A 15,373-nucleotide genomic window follows, 5' to 3' on the forward strand; every position below is an offset into this window, starting at 1 on the left:
TCACGGTGAGCCACAAGCCGCCGCCGCCTGGAGGAAGCTGCTGCTCACATACCAACACAGAAACACAACAGTCGCCACGCTGCTGCTTGTTTCAGATGACGGGTGTAAATAACCATAAAACACCAACATCCGGCAGAATGTTTCAGAAGAGTGTGATCACTGAATAAAAGATCCTAAACGCACATTTTATTGCTGAAAGCCAGAAGAATGAATGTAGGTTTGAAGTAACGACATGGATATACTCTAGTAATTGGGTACGAGTACATATACATTGGCTGGAGAAATTAAATCTGCTTATTTTGCTCAGGTTTTAAATGTTCCTGGTGATAAAAAGTTGACGGGATGTTCTAAATGAGGGTGTTCACTAATTTGACAATCCAGTTTTTGTGGCTACTTTTTTTTTTTTTTTTCTGGAACAAAAAGTTACTTCAGATATGGTAGTAATCCCACATGGCAACATAAATCAGAATTCTCAGTGTTAAACACTTCAGTCGTCATGGACATATCGGATTGTACATCGTCCAACCAAAAACGATTGCACTACACAATCATCAAAGTACAAGTTTCCATAGATGGTTTTGAAAAATTTCCATGAACTATAGTTGAGTAAATTCTAATACGACACCAGGCTAATCGGTATAAAGCATCAGCAGAGATCAACTCTTCTCAGAAGTTAAAATGATTTAATTCCCTTCTGACTTGGCAAAGAGCCCCGGATCCTCACCTTTTATCTGCTGCTTGGGTTTTATGGTATCTGCTGGAAGTCTTCTCAGCCGGCCCGTTCACCCGTCACAGTTTCTCAACATTCTTCCCAAACCCGTGTTTATTTTTGTTCTTTTCCCTGTGTGCCGCTCAGTGACTGAACCATTGGTGCTGTGAGTCCCGGGTCGGGGCGACGACACTTGAAGAACACGCCGTGATCTGAGCTCACAGCCAGACAAACCTCTGCTCTTACTTTTCTACCAAACCTTTCGGCTCCTGTGTCATTGTAAGATATTTTGAAGAGATTAAATGAAGTTTATGAGACGTGGAGTGAACGCCTGTCAATCACTGTTGGAAATGATGGATCTTTTAATAAAAGAGTGGAGGAAAAATGTGTCCTGGATGAAAGGAGGATTTAATCTGATGTTCTTACTGTTTTTAGTAAAGTTTCTGTCGGGGTCAAAGAATCACAACTTGTAAGTTGGCAATTCACAAGCAAAGGTTCGGACAAAAGATATTTGACAATCTACATCTGATTTTTGTGGATTTCTATAGAGAGAGGTTTGATTTTAATTAACTTTCTAAGATTAACTCCTGTGGAATTCATTTGGGTTTAATTAATTTTATGCAACTTATTACAGTGAGTTATTACGATGTCATTACCACTGGCATGGATCACGATCCTACAGTATTTGACTCTTTTCCAGCAGTTTCCAAGTAGACTGCCGTTCTAAAACCTTTATGACCAAAAGATTGTGAAAGAGTTTCCACCAAATCAAATTTAACTGGAGCCGCAAAACACATTGAACCTTGAAAATGAGGCTGACGCAGACTCTAATGTTTCATATGTCAAGTCACTTATCTATATATAATCTTAAGTGCAGACACAGATCCATTTAAAACAAGAACATAAAGTAGAAAAATATTTGTCAGTTCTGCAACACATTTTCATAAATATAGAGTAACATTTCCCTCTAACAAAAAACACGACATAAAAAGCGAACAAACTGCTGCTTCATACAGTATCACTGATGCTAATGCTAGGCTAATGCTAAGCTAACGGATTCAATTAGTGAAAAAGGAGGTTTCAGTGAGGGAAAGCTGGGGCTGGTGTTTGTGCTGAACGAGCTACGATCCACATCCTGTGAATTCCAGCGCAGTTTTATCTAAAAAACACTCCGATAGATGAGGTAGAAGTGAGAAGCAGCAGCAGGGCTTACACGGCGCGCCCAGGTGAAACCGGAAGTGATACGTTTACTGTGACGTCACGAGAAGAGAACGTCTGATTCAAATCACCTGTCTTATTAAGAGGAGCGGCCGCAGGAGGCTGGTTTCCTGGTTTTTACAGGATCCATTAATGGAAAATCTCCAGAACGTGGTTTCAACTTGTCATGTGGGGAGAAGGTAAGTGTTGGAAAACTAATACACTTGTCATCCTGTGACTATAAATGTTTAAACATTTGTTCCAGCAGGGTTTGCGTTCGGCAATGTGACCAGTCACCAAAAAGCTCTCCTGCCAAAGGTGCGTCAGCGGGTGGAAATTCTGTGAGACCATCCGATGAGTGGAAAGAATTAATATCATTATAATAATTAATATTGTGACCCCCCCCACAGAGCGGCAGTCTCTCCATCCTGCCCAGCACAGTGTCGCAGCTCCTGTCTGCAACCGCAGTCAATCAAGACACATTCTCTATCCATGACTTGGAACTCAACCAGGTACCAGCAACAGTTTCACAAGTTCACTTAATGGTTCCCCATTAGGTTATTGCCACTGGTTTTTCTTTTTCTTGATGGTTTTTTTCCTCTCCAAGAAAACCATACAAAAAGGTGGAAAACAATCCTTGATGGAAAACCACTTTGATTGATGGTGGAGTCAATAGTAGTATCCACCACAGAGTCAAGAAATCCATAATTTAAAAGTCTGTAATCACAAGTGAAGTGTCCTTCCCTATGATATCTACACCAGCTTGACTGTGGCAAAACTCAATCATTGAAATGTTTCCGTGCTGTGACACATAAAGAAAAAGTGACTCGGTTGACCAAGATGGATTCTTCAGAAACGGTCACTTTGTAGCTGAATAATTATTATTTTGTCGTTTTCTAACTTTTGGTTGTTGTTTGTTTTTAATTGACAAATTTGTAGGGAAAGACGTTTTTTTACTTGACACGTGACGACATACCGTTTGATCAGATCAAAGAAAATTGACTAGCCTAATATTTAAGGCTCCGTTTAAATGACAGTGTTTGACGTGAAAATGCATAATTTTTGCGTTTTTGTTCCAGAAAAGTTTTCTCTGTTTACACACTGAAAATGAGGGATTTTCCTGTGGGGCCACAAGAGGGTGCTGTTGGTTTGTTTTTGTAATAAAACCGCACATGCACCCGGAGAACAACAGGCTCTCAACATTAACAGTGGGACGATTTACACCCTACAACTAGAGAATAACCAAATGCAGGATGCAATGAATTCAGCGTTTTATTTTTACTTTCTTAAAGGGCTCGTATTATTCAAAATTCACTTTCGACTTGTTTTCCATCAGTAATAATCGTCCCCATACCTGGAATGACACCCCAGAAGTGAAGAAAGTCGCTCCTCTCTCTCCCTGGCTTGTTTCAGTTTTTAAAAAGTGTGATGCTCCAACCAGCCAATCAGAAATCAAACCCTATATAGTGTCATCAGGGGTTCAGCCAATCCCAATCAAGGTAGGCCCTCCCTTTGACTCCTCCCACAATTAGGCAGGTCTGCTCTGGCACATGGCACCATGAGAGAAAGTACTTCCTCCTCTTCCCAAGATGGCATGTGTGGGCGGAGCCAGTCCAGCTCACACAGACACAGCAGATTCTGAATGCAGCTCCTATGATCCAACTTTTGAATACAGTGTTTTTGGACCAATGAGATCTGGATAAAATGACCCCTTTAACTTTTCCAAGCTGCAAAGTTTTCTTGAGTTGCATTCTGGTCCCAAGAGCCGCTTTTGTTCTTCCGCCTTCAGGTGTCTTTGCTGGGCATCGTCCGGGGATTCGCTCCCTTCGTGACCAATGTGCAGTACTCTGTGGACGACATGACCGGCCCGCCGCTGGTGGTCAAGCAGTGGGTCAACGCGGAGGTCAGTGTTCTCAAGACATGCAGGGGGGAAAAAAAGCTCACAACTTGACCTTTAATAATCACGTCAGTGTTTCTTGTAACCCTGCAGGAACCGTTAAAGACGTTCCAATGTCAGGGGAAGTACGTGAAGGTCATAGGAAGTCTGCGCAACTTCAACGTAAGACGCTGACGTCGGCCGTCCAGTTGAAACTCTACAGCAAAGTGACTCTTTGTTTCCCTCGTAGGGTCAAAGGTTACTGCTGGCGATGGACGTGCGTCGAGTCACCGACCTGAATGAGATCACCTCCCACATGATGGAGGTGGTTCAGGCTCACAGTCAGCTTTCTGGAAAGGTACGACTCCTGCTGGAAACACATATTTTGGTGTACCGGAATCCTCAAAGTCAAGATACAATTTAACAATTCAAACGTTGATACTGCATCCAGAAACTCAACATTCATGTACAGGCTGTAATACTACTACCGACTACTAGACAAGTCTGCTTTGTGTCGTTCTGTGAATCCAGATGTTGGACGTGAACATGAACACCAGGAAGTGCAGCGTCGGACCTCCTGCACACAGCTCGTCACACGGCTTGTCCACTGTCCAGGAGCAGGTCGGTGCTCAAAGCCTCACACGCCTGCTTACGCTCATCGTGTAATGAGCTTTAGTTGCCCCCGAGTCTGAACTGGCAGGATCGTGGGCCTTAATTGTCTGATCAATACGTTGATGAAATGGAGCAGCACTGCATCAAAGCGCCGGCGTGTTGATTCATTATCTGGATATGAATACCTCGCTCTGATTGGCTGTGGATCCTTCTGATGAAATGCGCTACGCAAACAGAACTGCATGAAAGCGGGACGTTTGTTTACTTCGCTTTTTTAGTGTCCAGGCCTTGTTGAAATGTTTCAAGATTTTCTTTCAGCACGTTTAGATTTTAATCCATGCTGCTGTTTGGCCCCGGTTACATGATTAGGTTACACTGAAAAGGTAAACCTTTTGAAAACGCCTCCCAAGGTGGAAATTTTCGAGAATGCTCGGTCTCCGTGGAAACGGGGGAAAAGCAACATTTTGAAAACACTGCTACAACACCGTGGCTATAGTAACTAGTTGTTCTGCACATGCTCAGTAGAGCCAATCAGAACAAAGTTTCCTCCGTGGTGTCATGACTCCCAGTCCTTATTCTCCCGGGACTTGGCACTTTTATTTTGACAGTCACCGTGATAACAATCGAACAACTGTAGTTCTGTCGATGGTCATTATTGCGTTTCTGCTTGAGGTGCTGGAGGAGATCAGGAGACACTCGGACTCTGATTATGGCATCAGGTTCAACGACCTAAAGATGAAGCTGAACTTCATCACAGTCACTGACATCAGGTACTTTTTTACAAATTCAATCTTTCTACTTTAGATCAGCATTCACATGGAAATAGAAATAAATTGGTGAATTAATAGTTGTAGGACAATGTAATGAATTGATGTTGTTCTTATAACCGCTCAATGAAGGCAGGAGGACATATAAACACTTTTACACTGAATCAGATGTACAACTGGTTTCTTAAAATGAATTAAATATGAAATCTCGCACTTTAAACACAAACTGTGTGTAAAATTGATGCATTTTGTGTTAATTACAAATAAATAGTTTTGAATTGTTTTTCTTTTTACTTGATTGACACAATTTTTGAGGGTAAAACCTGTAAACTGCCTGCGTTTGAAATATTTTCTTTACGTCTGTTTTCATCTTCTGAAGATCTACAAGCATTTCCTGTCGTGGAAACTTAAAGAAATAACCACGTTTCCCTCTTTTTAAGGCTTCGTTTACGTGACAACGTTACAAGTGAAAAACCATCATTATTGCGTTTTGCAACAACATTTTGAAAATTCTGAAGTTGTCCTGTTGGGCCACTAGTGGGAGCTGTTTCTATACAACAAAACCACCACTTGTTTGCAATTCTTCCTTCATAGTTTCGCTCCACTCAGTATCTGTTGTTAGGAAATAAAATGTGTCTGAAAAACGTTGTTGTTTAAACGATGCCTGAGTAATTCTAAGGCCCCGCCCCCTCCCTGAAATCACACCTTCCGTCTTACTCCTGCTCCCACAGAAAAATGGCAATTTGTAGTGTCACCAGTTGGTAATTTGACACCAGCCTCAATGCCTAGTGAGCTGCTGCTGTTTCAGAAACAGTTTCCCCATATAAGGGAATAAAAAAACAAACATAAACTTTTTGAATTTATTCAAGAAATTATGAACATTATGGTCACATTTTAATGAGGAAAAACATTTTACCGCGTTAGCTCTGAAGTGTGAGCCACAGCGGGCGCTGACGTTGTCGTGTCTCCTGCAGGACGTCCTTGACCTTCCTCCTGAACGAAGGTCACGTCTTCACCTCCGACGAGCTTCACTTCAAGGCTGCAGAATATTAACGAAGCAAAGCTGAAAACTAAAAGATCATCTTAACTTATTAGTTTGTGTCCGGATTTGAAGATGATTAAAAGCATGTTATGTTTGAGCTGTACAGTGCCGATTCTCGTTTAACTTTAGTTTTTGTTAATAAAAGTTGACACTTATAAATGGCTTTTTGTTTTACTAGTTTATTTATTTTCTGTATTCTAAATACCAACGTTTGGACTAAAACATCTGCGTCAGAAATTTTTTATTTCTGTATGAGGCGTCGATTAACTGCAGTTCTTCCTCCAACCACTAGTTGTAGCTACAGTTGTCACAGCAGTACTCGAGTAAATGCCCTGTAATAGTGCTCGAGTAAACAACTGGTTTGGACGCTGGGACATTTTCGTGAACTTTTCACGCGCAGCCATTCTCAAACTCTAAATATTGAGTTGAAGTCTGTTTCACACTGGGAGCTTCCAATGGGAAACTGACTTCAACACCAAACTGGTGAATATCGGCTTTGATAAATAACAACACAGAATTTAATCACGGCGCTATCACTTTTTAAAAAAAGTACATAATATCTGTGTTAGTGTGTAGTAATACCATTACAAAGTATACTGAAATATTTTTCTGTATTTATTGGAAATCACTACTCAACTGCAATACCATGGTGGACCATCAGGGGGGGCACGTCTGAGCTATAGAGGATGTTCGTGGCCAAAGAAGTAGACACCTACAGTCTTTCCTGAGTTTTTGAAAAAGTTCCCAGTAAGTTCTCCGTGGTATCTTAATACCACCTCAAAACGAGTCTAAACTAGTTTCTCAATACTATTTCGTAGTATTTGTGGATTTAAACGTGTGAAGTGAAAAGCAGCAGTTGTAGCCGGCGGCTGCACCCCGGCGCTCCCCGGCGCTCCACTGCCAGAACTCTAAGGTGTGGTTCTCCGCCTTGTTGTGTGAGAACTGAAGTTATGTAAGAGAGATTTATTACCCCCCCCCACCACCCCACCCCCCCCACCCCACCCCCCAACGGCAAAGAGTCATGGCCGCCTGCCGAGGACGAGCCTGGGCAGCAGCAGTTCATTCATCCTTCATTCATCAGGGGAGTTTTTCCCCTCGGGAATCACTTTGCTCTCCTCTTATCAAACGAGCTCATGAACACACCCCCTTCCTCCCCTCAGAGACTTTTTAAAGACCCCAGATGAAATCCCCTGAAATCTGTAGGATGAAATCACATGAGATCTGTTGGATCTCCCAAAACAACCCTGAAGACTTCTGACCCCGAATTTGGTCCTTTGGCGCCACCAGCAGGTTTGCGGAGTTGAGAGAGAAACGCTTGAATCCGCTGCAGCTCGTTGGTCCGTCCAGTTCGTCACACTGCAGGTTTCGTTTCATTCAATATTTGATCTTTCAATCCCATCAGCCCCTGCTCCTCCACGTCGACACCAAAACCAGCTGGAACCGGATCTTTATGACCAAAATCCTTTTTTTTTTTTTTAGCCGTATGCGCAATTTCATCTATTTTCTAAATGTGTTTTTTTAGTTCTTATAGCCATTTTATCTGAACCATCCATTTGAGTTGTTTTACCAGTTTATTTTTTTTAAGAAGTGAGAATTTCTTAGAGCGATTTCAAAGGTTATTTTTAAACCATTGTAAAGATCTCAGGGCTGTTCTAGCTCTTTTACTGCACTTGTTTCGTCAGTTTGAGCCGTTTTAGTTGCTCTAGCTGTTTTGTTGTGGGTTTCTGGGATGTATTTTTAGCCAAATTAGCAGTTTTATCCATTTTTTTAAAACGCATTTGTTTTTTTTGGGCCATTTTAACTAAATCCTCCATTTTAGGTATTTTATCTGTTTTAACCATTCAAGCTTTTTTTTTTAAATTTATTTTTACCAGCTTTAGCTTTTTTTTTATTTCTATAAAGTTACATCGGTTCTCAAAACAATTTTTACTTTTTCTTATTTTTTTATAAACCATTGTATCTTCGAGCCGTTTAACTTCTTTCATTATTTTAAGCCAGTTTAGTTGTTTTAACCGTTTCAACTGTCACTTGTTTGAGCTCTTCCGGCTGTTAAAGTCATTTTAGGTCTGTCAACTGAAACACTTTGAGGCCTTTTGATTTCTCTAAGCGCTTTTAGCTTTGACCATTTCTTTTCAACGGCTGTCGCTATTTTAGCTCTTGGCTCCAGCCGTTTCAGGCTGTAACTCGGTTTCATTCAGGCTTCTTCTTCCAAACCAAGCAGACGTCTGCGTTTTCACGAGAGCGTCGTCCTCTCAGACCGACTCCCGGCAAGTCTTGTCGCGGGATGTGAGCGACAGACGCGGGAATTCAAATAGGGAAACTTCTTGTTTGTGCCGCCGAGCGTGAAAAGCTCCCGGAGGACTGAAGAGGTGAGATCAATTATCTGCTGCTCATCAAAGCTGAGAACGACCCCGCCGACCTCCGCAGCCTCTCGAGGAGGAGGAGGAGGAGGAGGAAGAGGAAAGTTGATTATAATGTTTGATGCAGATTCACTGAAGTTCCCCTGCTGGTGTTTTTTGGGATCATGCGACCTTTACGTAGTTTTTAGTTCTGCTAAACGGACACAAACAATCCAGTCTGACATTAGAGGAGCCAGAAAACCAACAAATCAGTACTGAAGTGTTTTGATTTGCTTTTATTTTGAAATTGTCGCCTAAAGCCAGTCGATTGCACCACTTCAGCATCAACTCACCAACAAGTGAGCTTTAACGTAGTCAAAAGGAGTTTCCGATGATAGAACGAGTAGAGACGAGAGGTTTGGAACTTGAATTTAAGTAAAAGCTTCTTAATCACTTGTCTTTGGACCATAAAACCTTTCAGTGCAGTGATATATATGAGACCTCCTCTCCCAGAGTCCTCGGGGAATAAAAACTGGACTTTGTTTTGTTGTGGTGGAACTTTGAAAAGTGTAACAACCAAACAGAAAACTGTCACGAACTGGAATTTGCCAATAAAGTATATAAAGGGAGTGTTAGAAGTGTGTAGAATTTTTCATAAGAAAACTGACAAAACCTGCAAAAAAACCCTTTTATTTCAAATAAATTCAGTTTTATTCATATTTTCTTCCATCATTTGCTGCAGTTGAAACATTTCGAAAGGATTATTATGCATAATTGGAAAAATGTTAGTTTGATAATGGATCAAATATCTTATTCCACTATTTGCTCGTTATAAAGTAAAAGGTGTTTTTTTTCTCTTTTTTCATTTTTCCTTTTCCCTTTTGTCTTTTTTTTTTTTTAGCTTTTATTTAAGTTTCAGCCATGTGATCTTTCTCTAACATTGTTTTAGCTGTTTTATAGCGATTAGTACGACTTGTTTGTTGTTTCTCTTCACATCTCAAAGTGTCGGTGAACCAACATCATTTTAATTGACAAACTAATGAAGATTCTCCAGTTTAAAGTCTCATTTCTGAGAATAAGACGAGCAGAGCGAGGATGAAGTATCAGCTCGGTGGCAGTAATGGAGATAAAGAAGACTCTATTTACCAGAGTAAGTAAATAGATATGATATATTTCACTGGTTAATGTCGGAGCATGTGAGTAGATGAGAGCAGTGATGACATATTTAAAAGTTAAAAGCCTTTTATAGTCGGACCTTTTGTTCTTCAAGTGAGATTTTAAGGCCTCTTTTCATCTGACAGGCTGAAAACACCTCGCCTTATTGCGTTTTCCTCACCTGTCACGCTGAAGCGAACTTTTCCCGCCGTCTTGTTGAAGTTCGTCTCAGTTTTGGACGTGGTCTTCCAGGATCTCCCGGTCAAACCCCCCCCCCCAGCCTCTGCATCAATCCTCCCCTCGGGTTATTCATATTTTGGGTCAGTCGCCGATTTTTCTGGTGAAAATAAGGAAGTGTCACGAGGCGGGACGGGAACGGCGGATACACCTGTAATAGACTGTGACAAGGCTGTGAACCGCGGGTGAGCAGCGACTTGAAAGGAACTCAATGAAAGGAACTCGCATTCCTGACAGAAAAATCAATGTTTTTCTTTTTTTTCTTTCGTTTCTTTCTCTTCTCTCTCGTCTTATTTTTCTTTCCTATTTTTAGACCCCCCAAAGTGGCTTTCTTAGCGACTCTATTGTCAGGTATTTTTGCGAAACACTTCGGGAGTGAGAGCGACGGTAATTGATATGACTGTTATTAGACTTGGTCCGCGCTTGATATTCGTATAATAAAACCATAATCCATAGCGCTCGGTTTGGCTGTGTGAGACGATGTGGAGGAGGATTAGCGGGGTCCCTGGAGAAATCTCCCACCGAGCTCACTTTGCTTTCATGTGTTCACTTTTGTCTGCCAATGATGCCGTCGATGGTTAAATAAAAAAAAAAAAAAAAAACCCTTGAGAGTGCTAATTAAGTGATTTTTTTTTTTTTCTCCACAAACTGATTTTGATAGCACGTCTCCAGCACATGCTAAATGTGTCACTTTCCGTCGGCGCTGATGAAGCCACTCTGAAGATCCTCTGTCGTCTCGCCGCCTGATCGGTGACAGGCTTCCTCTTCTTTTCCAGGTTGATTGCTTTATTTTTCTCTCTTAACGGCCATTAATAATAATAACCCCAGCTGCATAATGAAGCGTGCCTGCAGCTGCCCCCCCCTCCCCCCCTGAAAGCTTCAAGTACCAGCGTTTGTCCACCAGAGGGCAACATGAGCACTGGAATTGAACGCCTGCCTCCTTCCTGGAGCCTCCACTCTGCTCCTGGCTCTGGATGCAAGTCACATCCTTCCTTTTTACACTAATTCTCCTGTTTGCCGAAGCGCACGCCGCTGGCGGCGCCTCGTCCGTCTGAAAAGGGGGAAACCCTTTGTTTCAGAACCGCCACTTCCTGTTCTGCCCCCTTCGGTTCCATCCAGATCCTCTGGAGAAGCTCACGGTGCACGCCGTCTACCTTTAGGGGTCTCTCCAGCTCCGCGCCGCCTCATCGGGGATAAGCGGCGCCTCGTTAATCAAATCTGCATGAGTGCGCTCAGGTTGCCATGGCAATAATTATCAGAGCTGCCTAATTAACTTTCTCAATTGCTTAATGATATACGACCCTGTGAACTCTCATTTTTCTCCTCTAATCCAAGTTGATGTGTGTGTGTGTGAGCTTGTTTGCGTGTGTGTGTGTGTGTGAGCTTGTTTGTGTGTGTGTGTGTGTGTGTGTGTGTGTGTGTGTGTGTGTGTGTGTGTGTGTGTGTGTGTGTGTGTGTGTGTGTGTGTGTGTGTGTGTGTGTGTGTGTGTGTGTGTGTGTGTGTTTTACATTTCTCCAGTTTTCCTGCGACATGATGGGAATTAAGTTGGGCGTCGAGGAACGTGACAGATTCGACCGACAGTGGAGCGCAGGACGCTGTTGTCCGGCGAAACGCCTCCACCGCCCGCCCACAGGCTCCGCCTCCTGCCTGCCCACGGGCTCCGCCTCCTGCCTGCCCACCTGCTCCGCCTCCCGCCGTGACCTTGTGTGACAGCTGACTGAAGGTTGGGAGCAGCGGTCCTGTCGTCCCTGATCATTCAGGCGAAACTCCCGAGACGTGGTGAGACAGGGGGGGGACGCTACCTAGTGACACCCACCCTGCCATCCCCTGTCACCCCCCCCTCCCACACACACATACACACGCCGCCACCACCGCTGCTCCTCCCACAACCTCCTGTCAAGTCGCTCGTCTCCCGGCTGATTCCTGCTCTTCGACCACTCTGGGAAGTTGAGCATGAGAAGCAGCTGTTGATGAGTTTTTACAGAAGCGCTCCGACTTTGACAAACTGTAAAAACAATCCAAGGTCACAAGTAAGAACTTTGATTTCTTTGCACTAAACGAGACTCCGAAGTCCAACGTGACGCCCAATAAAGTTTCATTTAACTTTCTGCTCGCTCTGTTTTTCACCTCCTGCTTTGATTCCCAGGTTTACATCATCAGATGTTTGTATACCTGCTCAAAGCTCCAATACTCTTGATCGTGTACCAGAGTGGGTTTTTTTTTTTGTTTTGTTTTCTTCATCTGAGCTCAGGCCGATTCATCCTGGAGAAGATAGTTCGGCACCCGGGGCTGAAGTATGTCTGTTCCGCACTGCTGAAACTTCTGCACTGCCCTGTGCTGCACGTTCCAGCTCGCTAACGACTGTATGTCATATTTTAATCTGGTGTAGCATGTGTGAGCTCGTTAACATGTCGGAGGGCAGAGTTACGTGATGCACCTGAACGCATCAGCTCCTGCAGTTAAAACCGGACCAACAAGGCGGCTCGGACTCAAACGTTCTCTTTTATTATTGAAGCAGTTCAAGTCTTTCTGAAAACATGTGACGTGAGAAATAAACTGCAGTTGAAAAGATAAAACGCCGCTTCACAATAGTGTGCCTGCTCTCTGTGAGGGGGGGGCGTGGCCTGCTGTGAGGAGGCGTGGCCTGCGGGTTCAACAGCTTCTTCTCGGATTATGAGCTCTCCTGCCACAAAATTATTTTTTTAGGCAGCTGCCTGACGGCACAGCCGAACTTTTCCTCTCGTTCTTATGGAGAGTTCACACTCACAGGCCACGCCCCCTCACAGCCAGCCACGCCCCCCTCACCGGCATTTTAACTTTTCAACAGCCCAGTGTATTTTCCCTTCAAATGTTTCCTGAAATACATTTCACTGAACTGTTTCAGTAATAAAAGAGAAAGATTGTGTTCGCGAGGCTACATGCTAAACATGATTAAAATATGACATACAGTCATTAGCGAGCTGGAACGAGCAGCATATGGCAGTATGGAAGTTTCGGCAGTGCGGCACCGAGAGACTTTGGCCCGGACGGTCGGCAGAACGGAACGAAATGTCTTCGGCCAAGAATGAAGTCATTTTGTTTCGCAGGATCCCGGAGTGCCGAACCTTCTTCTTTTTATGCTGGGTGAATTGGCTTTAAGTGTCTTTGAGCTGTTTCCTGTTTGTTTTACTTCAATGTTTGACGGCAACGGCTTTTTGTTACAGCAGTTAACTAGATGATAAATTCAAACTAATCGTTTATGTTGTTGTTCAGTTGAATTCTGCAGCCTGTTTGACTTCGCTTCAGCTGAACATCTGCAGCTCAGAGTGAGAATCCAAACTGTGGCTGGGTTTGACTGGAGCTCAAGAACTTCCCAAAGTTTGCTCGCTGGTGTGTGAGACCCAAAACTCTTTAGCATGTAGCATTGCTGGTGTGTGAAACCCAAAACTCTTTAGCATGTAGCATGTAGCATCGCTGGTGTGAGAAACCCAAAACTCTTTAGCATATAGCATCACTGATGTGTGAGACCCAAAACTCTTTAGCATGTAGCATCGCTGGTGTGTGAGACCCAAAATTCTTTAGCACATAGCATGTAGCATCACTGGTGTGTGAGACCCAAAACTCTTTAGCATGTAGCATCGATGGTGTCTGAGCCCAGAAACTCTTTAGCATGTAGCATGGAGCATGGCTGTGTGAGCCCTGAAACTCTTTAGCGTGTAGCATGTAGCACGGCTCCAAGATTTGAAGTGGCTGAGTTCATCTGTGAACATCCAACAATCAGGGTATAGTTTAAAGAGTCTGGATCGAGAATTCAACGTTTATTTTGAGGAGTCTTGTTTTAGTAGTTTGATGAGGTCACGTCCAGTTCAAAGAGTTCAGGACTGTTTAAAAACTTCCATGTGCAGTTTGATGCATCAGATGTTTGGACCGGTAATAAGTCTTGATTGAACCCTCGCATGTTGTTCAGGTCACTTTGACATTTTCATAGAGTTTAGATCCACCAGTGAGGGTCAAATTCTTAAAATTGACAATCAGCCTTCATGTTTTATATAAAACGAGGCGTGTTTTTTTGTCTCGTAACACATGTTGTTCCACAGAGAATCATCCATTAACTATTGATTACTTTTATTACTATGACGGAATATTTGGCTTGGGTTAAACTGACCTGCACCCATTCAATACTATGAACACATGAAATATAAACAATATGGAAAGGTTAATAGTCTACGTCTGTTTTTTTTAAGGAACTCACGTTATCAGAAATAAAGGTTTGAAGAGTTCAAATAGAAGAGGTTAAGGAGAGCCAGGTTTAAAGAGGAAGGAGTCTATTTTCGTCGTTTATACGACGATTATATATAGTATATATATTAAATAACTTTAATAATTTCACATCGATGTCAGATGTCCAACGACATCATATTCAAAGCACATTATATTTCCCCCGAATCCAGCCTTGGTCTTGGATTTCATCTAATCTAAAGGTCCCTCTAGTGGCTCTACTGAGAACAGGTGGTTTTTGTGACTGTACCTTTAAATGCTAATGAGCTGTGTCTGTCCCTGCCTACTCCATGTCTGTGTTCCAGAAGCTTTTGCGAGGAGAAAAAAAGGCATGTGATTGTAGAGAGTGTCTACTACTAGATGGAGGGTTTCCCCCCCCCCCCACGTGATGTCATGAAGGGAAAATCTCAGAATCGCATGTGTGACCACACATTCGCTGGGGATCACAGACTTTCTTCAGAATCAGAATCAGAAACTTTATTGCCATAAAAACAAAGAATCTTTTTGGTTCCAATCAACGTTGAAACAGCAGATAAAAAGTAAAAAGATAAAATCGAGTAAAAAAAATAGTATCACTTCAATCACAGAGTATGAAGACCCATATGACTGTCGCGTGAGAATATATCAGACCCAAAACGGGTAATAGTATCAGTGTATCCAGTGGTGCAAAAAGATGGTATGCACTATAGAGGGCGCCGTACTACCAGGCTAAAGGGGGCGCCAAATCAACGGAAGAAAAAATATTTCAAGTTGGCATTTTCTGTATTTAACAGCTGCTTGTGTGTATAAATGATATAATTAATAACCAAGGAGCAGGTAGTCCGCCATGTTGTTTTTGTTGTTAAGTGACTGGCCAATAGAGGGCGCCGCCCCCCCCCCCCCCCTCGGACTGAGAAGCACAAGCATTTTTTTTTTTTTTTATTAAAAAATGAATTGATCATCTGGAATAATGTAGAAATCTGTTTATTCCAACAAACTAACATTGGGCCCTGAACTGCATTCGCTTCATTTTATACTGATAATCTTCAATAAAAGAGAGGATTTCTCTTTCTGGTAGTGTGTGTGTGTGTGTGTGTGTGTGTGTGTGTGTGTGTGTGTGTGTGTGTGTGTGTGTGTGTGTGTGTGTGTGTGTGTGTGTGTGTGTGTGTGTGTGTGTGTGTGTGTGTGTGTGTGTGTGTGTG

The 15,373-nt window shown here is 42.8% G+C and overlaps 1 protein-coding gene across 2 annotated transcripts; it reads left to right on the plus strand.

Annotated features, from left to right (window-relative positions):
- The first annotated feature begins 1,969 nt into the window (after positions 1 to 1,969).
- On the plus strand, positions 1,970 to 6,366 carry LOC308122484 (replication protein A 32 kDa subunit-like). Of its 2 annotated transcripts, none has more exons than XM_080484303.1 (9): positions 1,970 to 2,106; positions 2,172 to 2,224; positions 2,317 to 2,418; positions 3,696 to 3,809; positions 3,897 to 3,965; positions 4,033 to 4,140; positions 4,314 to 4,403; positions 5,067 to 5,164; positions 6,136 to 6,366. In XM_080484303.1, exons 1-9 carry the CDS (start codon positions 2,094 to 2,096, stop codon positions 6,212 to 6,214), a joined length of 726 nt encoding a protein of 241 aa, XP_080340429.1. In that variant the 5' UTR covers positions 1,970 to 2,093; the 3' UTR covers positions 6,215 to 6,366. The 2 variants fall into 2 exon arrangements, with proteins under 2 accessions (XP_080340429.1, XP_080340430.1); XM_080484304.1 differs by having other exon boundaries at positions 1,987 to 2,106; positions 2,175 to 2,224.
- Positions 6,367 to 15,373: the final 9,007 nt, after the last annotated feature.

Source organism: Lipophrys pholis, assembly GCF_963383615.2.
Source record: "Lipophrys pholis genome assembly, chromosome: 17".
NCBI classification, from domain to species: domain Eukaryota; kingdom Metazoa; phylum Chordata; class Actinopteri; order Blenniiformes; family Blenniidae; genus Lipophrys; species Lipophrys pholis.

Coding starts and splice junctions, on each gene's coding strand:
- LOC308122484 (XM_080484303.1), top strand. Junction 2,225..2,316: donor AAAAAGCTCTCCTGCCAAAG/GTGCGTCAGCGG, acceptor CCCCCCCCACAG/AGCGGCAGTCTCTCCATCCT. Junction 5,165..6,135: donor ATCACAGTCACTGACATCAG/GTACTTTTTTAC, acceptor TGTCTCCTGCAG/GACGTCCTTGACCTTCCTCC.